Raw genomic sequence first — 12,297 nt, 5'->3', positions numbered from 1 at the left:
GTCAATGCACCAAGTTGCAATTTTCATACGATATATAACCTTTGCCGAAAACCGCAAGTCGATATCTCTTTTAGTTTAGGAGCTATTAAGCTCCAAAGAGCGGCCGGACGGACGGACGGACGGACGGACGGACGGACGGACGGACGGACGGACGGACGGACGGACGGACGGACGGACGGACGGACGGACGGACGGACGGACGGACGGACGGACGGACGGACGGACGGACGGACGGACGGACGGACGGACGGACGGACGGACGGACGGACGGACGGACGGACGGACGGACGGACGGACGGACGGACGGACGGACGGACGGACGGACGGACGGACGGACGGACGGACGGACGGACGGACGGACGGACGGACGGACGGACGGACGGACGGACGGACGGACGGACGGACGGACGGACGGACGGACGGACGGACGGACGGACGGACGGACGGACGGACGGACGGACGGACGGACGGACGGACGGACGGACGGACGGACGGACGGACGGACGGACGGACGGACGGACGGACGGACGGACGGACGGACGGACGGACGGACGGACGGACGGACGGACGGACGGACGGACGGACGGACGGACGGACGGACGGACGGACGGACGGACGGACGGACGGACGGACGGACGGACGGACGGACGGACGGACGGACGGACGGACGGACGGACGGACGGACGGACGGACGGACGGACGGACGGACGGACGGACGGACGGACGGACGGACGGACGGACGGACGGACGGACGGACGGACGGACGGACGGACGGACGGACGGACGGACGGACGGACGGACGGACGGACGGACGGACGGACGGACGGACGGACGGACGGACGGACGGACGGACGGACGGACGGACGGACGGACGGACGGACGGACGGACGGACGGACGGACGGACGGACGGACGGACGGACGGACGGACGGACGGACGGACGGACGGACGGACGGACGGACGGACGGACGGACGGACGGACGGACGGACGGACGGACGGACGGACGGACGGACGGACGGACGGACGGACGGACGGACGGACGGACGGACGGACGGACGGACGGACGGACGGACGGACGGACGGACGGACGGACGGACGGACGGACGGACGGACGGACGGACGGACGGACGGACGGACGGACGGACGGACGGACGGACGGACGGACGGACGGACGGACGGACGGACGGACGGACGGACGGACGGACGGACGGACGGACGGGAACGGTTTTTAGCCATCCATATATTCGTGATCAGGAAGTGGCAAAACATATTCTGGCAAAGTTTGGGGCCAATCGGAGGACATGAGATTTTGTTAGGATTATAGTGGGTGAGATTGTTAAGAATCTCACCTAATAGATGGGTAAAGCGGGGTTGTGATGAAGTCACAATAAGTTTTACTACAGTTGCATCAACTTTGGAGAGGAGAACACACACTTGTGTCTTTTCAGTTACATATTCATCACGATATTTTCTATTAGGTCCATCTTTATGTAAATTTGTTAAAATTTGGGTCACTCGGGTCAAAATTTACCTCAATGTATCCATTTACAAAAATAAAACTGAGAAAAATTTTGCTTAATACCAAATATGTTGATGGTGCATTTCACGTCAGCCTAAAAGTGTTGATTCGATGAAATTGATGATGAAGCATAGAGCTGGCACTCCGGTGTAGAGTATATCGGCGAACATTGCTCTTTTAAACTTTCTTCGCTGGTCTTACTTGAAGAAAAGCTGAATCGACCTGATCAAACTTCAATTGCAGGTTAACTCCTCGCCAAGCGGTGAGCCTTGCTGACATGACGTTATTGGTAGTTGTCATGCGAAATCCAAGTACTGTTTGTGTCTCCCATTAGGTTCATTGGCCTTTAGAGGAAAAAAATGTAGACTTTAGAATTTTTTTTTGAGTTAGATGATTGATCTCGTTGCTTTCACTAGTTTTAACACTTCATTGTCTATATTTTGTTCAACGTCTTTTTCACTTCATATTCTTTTATAAGTATTTACACTCTCAGGGGTCCTACATAAATGTTGCTTCGACGATTTATTTCTGCAGCTTCTTATTTACGTAGAGTTTTCTTAAGCTTGTACACTCCATAGGTGAAAATCATCAGTATTAAAATGACAATCAGGATGATTAAAGACAATTCTGTGAGGCTAACTCCTTTGATAACGTTATCAGTGTTACCTCCGCCGTTCTGTGCAATGATGACTTCCTCTTGTGAGTGTGGATTGCCCATATTGATTTTGTTGATTTGTAGATTGTAGATTGTAGATTGTTGGGCTTTCCGACTGGCGTTGGACAACTAGGCTCAAAAGAGCCCTTTGTGTCCCCCATATTCCATAATTCCGTCATCCGTCTGATCCATTTCCCGGCGGGAACAAACTACGTATAAATTGTGTATATACGTTGCACGAATACTCAGTATCATCATTTACGCCCATACATTTTACTCAGTACTATTTGCACCAAATGAGACCCGAAGTGTACTTTGGTGTGAGTGTGTCCGTGTGAAGTATTATCACGTACAGAGTAAATACGTAGTACTACATACATCGTAAATATAATAAAAACCCCGTATGACAGAAAATGCTGTTGGCAGGCGTGTTGTCAGCTGCTTTGACAACAGGAAATATTTTCCATTGGAATATTCTGTGTTCACGCGAAAAAAAGACATATCCTAAATTTGTCCATGGAAACTTCCACCCATGATTATTTATTGGGTGACTCATCTAATGTCAATTGATTTTTTTCCCCTCTCCATAACGGACTTTTTTTTTCCTCCTCTCTTTTCTTCCTTCCTTTCTGCAAGTTCAAATGATTGTGTGTAATTTTCGCTCTGCCACAAATTTCTTTAATTTATTGAATAAAATAAACAAAAGGTGATCTTTCGCGACTGCATAAGTTGTTTAACTTAACCCTCATCGAGTGAGGCCCCAAGTGTTTCCCTGAAAGTGTCTTGTGTTGAAGAAAAGTGGAAAATTCTGCAGCCTCGTGCAGCCAGCCCAACGAGCGTGCGCTCTACCAGGAAAAATTCTGCACACAAGAACACGGAGGAAAATTTTTATTGATCCTCCTTCGCCAGGATAAACAGGCGTGTGTTCTCTCCATTTCAGGTATCATTACCAAGGATTGTTGGGGAGAATTTGTCTTGGATAATCAGGAGGTTTTTTACGTTTTATTCAGGTATCATTACCAGAGATTGTTGGGGAGAATTTGTCTTGGATAATCAGGAGGTTTCTTACGTAAATCCTCACCATTCTGTGTACAAATTATGTGTTACAATTATTAGTAATTTCAGTGATTATAATAATATAATAATTATGCGACGCTGTGTTATCTATAGAAAATAGTGAAGTAATAATATTGAAGAAGTTGCAAACCTAAAATACGCGTGTTTTTATTCCATTCTGTGAGTGTTTTTGGAAAATATTTTTTTTACACGATACTTTGTGATTATCTAAATTCTTCAATCGTTGTCTCTGGTTAAATAAAATATATTAAAATCCTTGTGACTTCTATAATTTCGTCAATATTTGGAAATAAAAACAGCAGGTGCATGTGACAAGTTTGTTTGGTCACCATTTGGTCGTGTGCGTCTGAATGTGTGTGTTGACAGTTATTTTGTAGTTACAAGTACGTAGTTTATACGGAGCTTTCGTACAACTATGTACTCTCAGTACAGAAATACGTAGTTTATACTGTGTATGTGAGTGAACTTGTATTTTTGAATGACAAGTCCTCATCAAATACATAATACATGTGTAACTATGTATTTTTCCTCCAAGAATAAGTCGTAAATACATTGTATGTCATGTGAACTGTGTATTTTGGTCCCGCCGGGTTTATTACAATTCATTTTCCTTGGTGAATGATAAGATGTTCTTTACATTAACAATGCTTAAGTCATCCAAATCAATCACCCTCTTTCCTAATATCTTCTGTCTCGAAAGTGCCAGAGTCGGACATTCGCACAAGATATGTTTTACACTTTCCCTACTGGAAGAACACCACCGACAAATTGGGTCGTCCACCATACCCATTTTATGCAGATGTGCATTCAACCAGTGTCCAGTGAGTATTCCAATAATAACTCTGAGGTGTGTGCGAGTCAGAGCCAACAGTTGCCTGTCACATCCATGTGTGACAGACTTCACAAGGCTCTTAGCGAACAAACAACCCTTTATGGATTTCCAGTATTTCCTATGAATTTCTTGTGCATATTCCTGTATATTCCTTTTAATGAATTCCAGTTCAATGCCAATAACCGGCTCCGGGCCAACAAAATTGCGCATCATAGTTTTGCCAATCTGTCAGATATTTCGTTGCCTAAAATATCTGAATGTCCAGGAAACCAGATGAAGAGGATCTCATTATCTTCCAAGAGCTTAGCAAGATAATATCTCGCTTCTTGAACCAGATTCGAAGACGTAGGACACTCTGCAATCTTTTGCAATGCGTTTTTGCTATCCGATATAATCCCAATTGTCTTATTCGTTACTCCTCTATCGCAGAGACAACACATTGCCATCAATATAGCGAAAATCTCCGCCATAACTATGGAAAAGTACTGTCCCAAGGGGATAGACATCTCAATGTGCTCTTCCATCCAAAACACTCCAGCTCCTGCTTTGAGACCCTGTACAGAACCGTCCGTGAACACTTTAATATTGCATCTAGAGATTTCCTCAACGCAATTGTAGAGCTCATCGTTTTCAGTTAAGATTCTGATTTTCTCTATATTCCCAGAAAACATTTCCTTTGGGTACGAAACATCTGACAACATAGCAGTTGAAGGGAAGATCTCCTCAACGTCTTTCAGAATCTTACGATGCCCAATCAAAGTTCCTCTATCATTCCATAATTCTCTATTCCTTAGTCTAGTTGCACACTTTAAAGCCTCCTGTTCGATAAAAATGTGTAGAGGAAGCAAGTTCAGTAGCACTTCCAGAGCAGCAGTTGGAGTCGATCTTAAGGCCCCCGTGATTGCAAGACAAGCATGTCTTTGAAACCTATTCAGAGCCTCTACCGTACACTTCAACTTTACTCTAGGCCACCAGACTACAGATGCAAAACCAATGACTGGTCTCACTACCTGCGTGTAAATAAAGTGCATCACCTTTGGAGAAAGTCCCCAAGTCTTGCCGACCATTCTCCTGCATTGCCACAGGCTTCGCAAGGCTGTGTTCACTTTCTCCTCCAAATGAAAATTCCATTTCAATTTCATATCCAAAATGACGCCAAGATATTTAACCCTATCTCTAATGATAGTTTCCTTACCATAAAGAATAGGTACTCTATCTGTCTTAACTTTCCTCCTATTGGTGAACAGAACAAGATTAGTCTCTTCTGGGTTAACTCCCAGCCCTGATCTGTTACACCACTCTTCCACAGTCCTGTACGCTTGCTGCATTCTATTGCATACAGTGCTATAGTCAATTCCAGATATGACTATAGCAATGTCATCTGCATATCCAACAGCATATATGAGGACTGATGAGGATTTACCTATTAAATTACAAGACAAAAACCGCTGGTAACTTGTTATGATGCCCTTTGGCCACCTCAGTGACGTGCTCACCTATTAAAAACACAGAAACTATTACAATCCGATCGAGTAGGATCAAAGTTTCTTTCCTCTGCTGCTGCAACTATCTCCAAGGATTTCACTGGACAATTTCCGGAATTAAAAACACTTTTATTTTCACAGAAATTATAATTTTATTCTTCACCTCGTGGATCACTTGTCTACTCACATGGAATTTTTGCCAAAGACTGGTCAAACTGTATTTTTTATACGGAAGTACCGATTGCGGTATTCAATGAGAGAGTGAAGATGATCTACAGGTTTTTGATAAATGCAATATTACCCAAGGGAACTTCAAAAAAAGCCTAAAGTTATACAATCATGTAAATTTAAATTTCAAATTCTTAACATCACTCCCCCTTTTTGAAGTTTACGTTTAGAATAATAAATTTTAGACCTTTTTTGTTTAACTTAAGAAAATGCAAAGACGCAATTTAATTTATTTCATTATCACGAACTGGTAATTTTATTAATTTTGTAATGGGTCTTGAAAATGATTTGCCCTTGACTTTTACCTGTGCCACTCTCACCCTATTATCCTTGCCAGGAAAAACTTTCTCCACTAGACCCATTGGCCAATCCAAATTAGGTGCAATGTCTGATTTAACCAAAACAACGTCTCCTGGTTCGATATTGGGAGAGTCTCGGTTCCAGCAATGTCTCTGTTGCAACGTATGAAGATAGTCTCTCTTCCATCGGGTCATGAAATCGTGTTGCAGCTTGGTACATAATTCCCATCTATGCAAACGATCCGTCCTCTCTAGATCTTGTTGAACAACTGGTAGCTGTGTGAGAGCTCCCCCTGTAAGGAAGTCTCCAGGTGTCAAACTGGTTGGGTCTTGTGGGTCATCTGTGAGAGCAACTAGGGGTCTGCTGTTCAATACTGCTTCGATCTGGATGATCACAGTGTTCAGCTCCTCGTAAGTCAAAGACACATTTCCAACAATTCGTGAGAGATGATATTTGAAGGATTTAACGGCAGCCTCCCACAAGCCACCTTGATGTGGGGCACCCGGAGTGTTGAAGTGCCACTGAACGTGTAGCTTTGATGCGAAGTCTGACAGCTCTTGTTGAGCCTGACGATTCCTGAGCAACCTTCGTAACTCCTTCTCTCCCCCGACAAGGTTAGTGCCATTGTCGCTATAGATATGTGCTGGTAGACCCCGTCTTGCGACAAATCGTTTGAATGCAGCAATAAAGGCGTGCGTTGTTAACGAAGTAATGAGTTCGAGATGAACGGCCTTGACTGTCATGCAGACAAAGACTGCCACATATGACTTTTCTTGCACACCACCTCTGGGGGCCCTTTTGATCATAATATGGCCCGTAAAATCGATCCCCGTATAACGGAATGGGCGAGTAAAAGATACTCTCGAAGGTGGAAGGTCACCCATCAACTGCTGAGATTTTGGAGGCTTTAATCGTATGCATTTCACGCAAGAATGAATGATGCGCTTCACAGTGTTTCTCCCGTTCAAAGGCCAATATCTTCTTCTCAGCGACGCTAGCGTGAGCTGTGGCCCAGCATGTAGAAGCCGTTGATGTTCACGTAGCGCGAGTAAATCCGAAAGTTTTCCTTTTGGCAAAATTATGGGATGTCGAAGATCAAAATCCTCTGAAGACAGGCTTAATCGTCCACCAACTCGTAAGATTCCTTGAGGATCCATAAAGGGACGCAGTTTTCGCATAGGGCTAGGCAACGAATTCAGGCGGTTAGCCTTGACCAAATCACGAACATTTTTCAAGTGCCTTTTCTGATCCCACTTTAATATGCGAACTTCCGCTTCTTCTAACTCTGTGACCTGCAAATTCTCAGGAAAAATCATAACAGAATTTCGGGTTCGGCGTATTGTCATGCTCTTGAAAATGGCAACTGCTCGAAAAATCCATGCGAGAACTCTACTGATCCTCAAAAATGAACCATGGTGTTCCAACAGACGATCGTAAACAATCATGTCTGGATCCACTGTAGTTGATAATCCCATACCCGCCAAAGTCTCCGAACAACACAGGTTGGGTTTTCCCGGACAAAATTCTTGAGGCCAATTTTCTTCCGTCTTCAGCAACCACTCAGGTCCACTCCACCACAACTTATTAGAGGCAAGTGCCTTGACTCTGCTACCACGTGAAAGGACATCTGCGGGATTATGCGACGTAGGCACATGTCGCCATTGGGATGCTGTTGACAAACTCAGAATTTTGGATACCCGATGTCGTACAAATACCTCTCTTGGACGATTTGGCGAATGTATTTGATGCAGGATAACCATTGCATCAGTCCAAAAGAAACATCTTTCTATTCCCAATGATTTTGAGACAGCGTTCATTACTTGCGTGGCTAATTCTGCTCCACTGAGTTCTGCCTTTGGTATCGTCAATGTAATTTTTGTAGGAGTCGCACCCTTCTTTGATGGGATTGGCATGAGCCTGGACTTCGAAACCAATAAACTTGACGACCGAGAGGTATGACTATCTTCGCAAACCAAATAAATTGAGACTCCATAAGCGGTTTTCGAAGCATCGCAAAATGCGTGGAGCTCACGATGACTTGGATTACTGATTGTGGATATCCATCTTGTGATTTGGATTTGTTCAATATCTGCTAAGTCCGCAACAAACATTTGCCACCTTTTTTCCAACACATTAGGGATTGGAGTATCCCAATCAGCCTCAGTCTCCCATACGTCTTGCAGAATGATTTTTGCTATTGTGACAATCGGTCCGATTAGTCCACACGGATCAAAGATTCTTGCAATCGTTGAAAGAATATAGCGTTTCGTAGGATTTTCTCCGCTTGGTTGGTTGGTCACTCGAAAATGGAAAGCGTCTGTCTTTGGATTCCATAGGATACCCAAAGTTTTGGCTTCTTCATCTAAGACGAGTTCAGTGGAATTTGGAGTAATATCATCTTCTGGCTGTAGAACTTCTAACCTGTTAGTTCTGAATTTGGATAGCTTCATCCCTGCACCACCTAGAACATTTTCTAATTGATTTTTAGCATCTATGGCTTTGCCTATGGTTGGGGCAGAGAACAGGCAGTCATCCACATAGAAATTTTGAGTCAGGATTGAACAAGCCAAAGGAAACTCAGTTTTATTATCTGTGGCAATTTGATTTAGAACTCTAGTTGCTAAGTATGGAGATGCTGCTACACCAAAGCAAACGGTTCTGAACCGATAATCCACCATTTCTGAATTTTCAAACCAAACGAACCGATGATAGTCTCGGTGTGAGGGATTCATGAGAACCTGTAGGTACATCTTAACAATATCACAGGTTAAGACGACCTCATGTAATCGAAATCTCCACAAGATTGACACCAGAGTTGGTTGAACCACTGGACAGGCCATCATACAATCATTCAAACTCCTCCCAGACTTTGTGCGTGAGCTAGCATTAAACACTATCCGTATCTTGGTAGTTGAGGAATCATTCTTGATCACGCCATGGTGAGGAAAGTAGTAAGATGGCTTCTGTAATTCATCGAAAGGAACTTTCTCAATAATATTGAGGCTCAAATATTCTTTGAATATCCCATCATACTGGTTCAGCAATGCTGGGTTTTTTACCAATCTTCTGTTCAAGTAGTTCAGTTGACGCACAGCAGCCCCACGATTGTTATCTAGATCTTTCACATCATCCCTAAGTGGAAGTGATACTACATATCTTCCCTCTGGGTCCTGAAAGGTTGTGTCTTGGAAGTGTGCTTCAACTTCTTCATGTTCTGATTGAGCACCGAACTCCTTGGGGACATCCTCGATTTCCCAGAACCTTTTGAGTGTCCGATCTATGCTAGTCAATGTGGTAATGTTGCAAGAACCCACTACTGTATAATCTGTGGAATAGCACGGACCTACTACCAACCAGCCAAAAACACTGTGTTGGAGCATGGGAAGACCATCTCCTAGAACGTGTTTATCAAGCCCCAGGAATTGCCACGCATGGCTACCACCGATCAGCAAATCTACTTTCTGTCGCTTGAACCAGAGGGGGTCAGCTAACTGAAATTGTGGGGGTATTTGGATCCTACTGACATCTATCTCCCAATTCGGCTGCTCCCCAATGACTTTCATCATCACAAGACAATCCAATATATGGGTCTGGATTTCAGATTTGTCCTTGATCTGCAATCGAACCTGAGTTTCCTGTTGCGAGACTTGTGAAATTGACCCTACTCCGTCAACAATAAAATTTGTTCGGGTAAGTGGCAATTGTAACTTTTCGCACATGAAAGTGGAGATGATATTAATCTGGGATCCGGGGTCCAAGATAATTCGACAATATTCTTGGGTATTATTGTTGCCCAAAAGTTTTACAACAGCAGTTGCGAACAATACATGGGATCGCACCCCTCGTGATTTTCCCGCACAATTCAAACTAGTGGATGTTGAGGGACAGGGATTAGTACCAGTATCAGATGGGGTAGGGTTATCCAGTATTGAGAGTGGCACTGCAGTGGGATTTGGGCTTGTAAATGCATCATGAATCAAATGATTGTGTCTTTGCTTACAAACTTTACATGACTGATATGAACAATTTTTGATTTCATGACAATCGATAAGACAATTTTGGCAGAGCTTAAGATTTTTAACTGTTTCAAGTCTTTTCTTGGGTTGAAGACCCAAAAACTTCTTGCATTTATACAATCTATGTGGATTGACATTACAGTATTTGCAATTTTCGCGTTTCTGGTTTTCGGTTACATGAGAAGACACATGCTTTGACTTACTTGAGGACTGCTGCGGTGGACAGGACTCCATGTTCCGACACCTGGTGTTCAAGAAGTCATCAAAGTCCGCCCATGTAGGTGTAGACTGGGGCTTCTTTTCACTCCACAGTGTCCTGGTCTGATGGTCCACATGATTGAGAGTCCAGTGGATGAGCCAAGGGTCTCTTTCCGTGACTTGCAAAGCATTAATGGCCTCCAATGCTTGATTAGTAGATGATTGGAGTTTCCTTAGAGCTGAAGCATTCGGCTTAGAGATCACTTGTTGGCTTAAAAATGCATCCATATGTGCAGCGACTATCAACATTTTGTCATCATACCTCTTCACCAGGCGATTCCATGCAATATCGTAGTTCTCATCAGAGAACGGGAGTTTACTGAAGAGAGCCAAAGCCTCCCCATTGGTGTTACTCACAAGATATTGCATTTTTTGTGACTTTGTGAGCCGTGGGTTTTTATCGACAGAGGAGAGAAAAAGATTTTTGAAAGATTGCCAATCACAATATGAGCCCCCAAAAGAAGGAATTTTAATAGGCTCAAGTTTTGCCGATGACTCAGTAAAAAGAAGGTCAGTTTCGCTAAGAGAAGTATTAAGTTCCCTACGAGTCTCCAGCATTTTACTGAACTCCTCTCGCTGAACATCAAGAATTTCCTTGAGTCTAGACTCATCACTCAAGCGTTGCTGGCGCTGTTCTTTCAATTGTTTGCTCATTAAATTAAGCAAAGTCTCCAGACCTGAGCTTCCGGGGCCCGCTCCTTCTAAGCAAATAGAATCATCAGCGAGTGATCGTGGAGATTGCGATGAGATGGTTGCCAATAGCTTCGTAAATGCCATCTCAGTGACCATGCAGTCATCCAGAAAGCTCATCAATTCCTTTTGCTCTCTCTCTTTATCCTCCGGAGTGGTCGTGTCCTTGATAATTTCCATTTGGATTAATTGAAACTTTTGCTCCACCCGTCCAACCATATCACGGTGTGATACAATTTGCATCTCTGCATTATCTCTTTCAAGGAGGGTTGGATCATTCTGGAACTTCTCAAGCACCTTCTTGATGCTAGTAAGTTGTCCCTTGTAGGCACGTCTACTTAGTTCCTTTTCAGGCATCGTGAAATCAAATTGTTCCCTGAAGGCGACGTCGGACCAAATGATGAGGATTTACCTATTAAATTACAAGACAAAAACCGCTGGTAACTTGTTATGATGCCCTTTGGCCACCTCAGTGACGTGCTCACCTATTAAAAACACAGAAACTATTACAATCCGATCGAGTAGGATCAAAGTTTCTTTCCTCTGCTGCTGCAACTATCTCCAAGGATTTCACTGGACAATTTCCGGAATTAAAAACACTTTTATTTTCACAGAAATTATAATTTTATTCTTCACCTCGTGGATCACTTGTCTACTCACATGGAATTTTTGCCAAAGACTGGTCAAACTGTATTTTTTATACGGAAGTACCGATTGCGGTATTCAATGAGAGAGTGAAGATGATCTACAGGTTTTTGATAAATGCAATATTACCCAAGGGAACTTCAAAAAAAGCCTAAAGTTATACAATCATGTAAATTTAAATTTCAAATTCTTAACAAGGACCTTATTGCAAAAACCCTGTATCTTTTTTGTCAGAGCAAAAAAACTGTCAAAAAATCTTACGAGCAAAAAACGGCCACAGTTTTTTAACGAGCTAAAAACCAATTATCAATCATTTCTCGCAGTATAATTGAATTAGAATTTGCAAGAAAAAGCAATTTCATGATCTACGAACATAAGACGTCCTTCTCATCATTATTTTAGACATCCCCAAATCTTCTTTATCCACAAGATGACCATCCCTGGAAAAGCTCTGGACATGGTATTATCCTACTTTTCCTCATTTTTCCTCCAGATATGATCAGTTTTGAGCCCATCCATATGATGACTATCACCAACATTGTTCCGGATATAGAATTCCCTAGCCTTTTCGCCATCTCTCTCCCAGAAATGGT

The 12,297-nt window shown here is 43.7% G+C and overlaps 1 protein-coding gene across 1 annotated transcript; it reads right to left on the bottom strand.

Moving 5' to 3' along the window:
• Positions 1–2,185: 2,185 nt before the first annotated feature.
• LOC129809225 (uncharacterized) lies at positions 2,186–11,416 on the bottom strand (the record flags this gene model as incomplete). The annotated part of the gene is made up of 3 exons (XM_055859039.1): positions 10,315–11,416; positions 6,101–10,035; positions 2,186–2,303 (listed from the first exon to the last, which is right to left on the bottom strand). Coding segments are annotated over exons 1-3 (5,155 nt in total), but the record flags the coding sequence as incomplete, so codon positions are not given.
• Positions 11,417–12,297: the final 881 nt, after the last annotated feature.

The sequence above is a fragment of the Phlebotomus papatasi genome, unplaced genomic scaffold (assembly GCF_024763615.1).
Source record: "Phlebotomus papatasi isolate M1 unplaced genomic scaffold, Ppap_2.1 HiC_scaffold_505, whole genome shotgun sequence".
NCBI lineage: Eukaryota > Metazoa > Arthropoda > Insecta > Diptera > Psychodidae > Phlebotomus > Phlebotomus papatasi.
The sequence above is the reverse complement of the archived record's forward strand: the minus strand, read 5'-3'. Positions and strand labels throughout refer to the sequence as shown.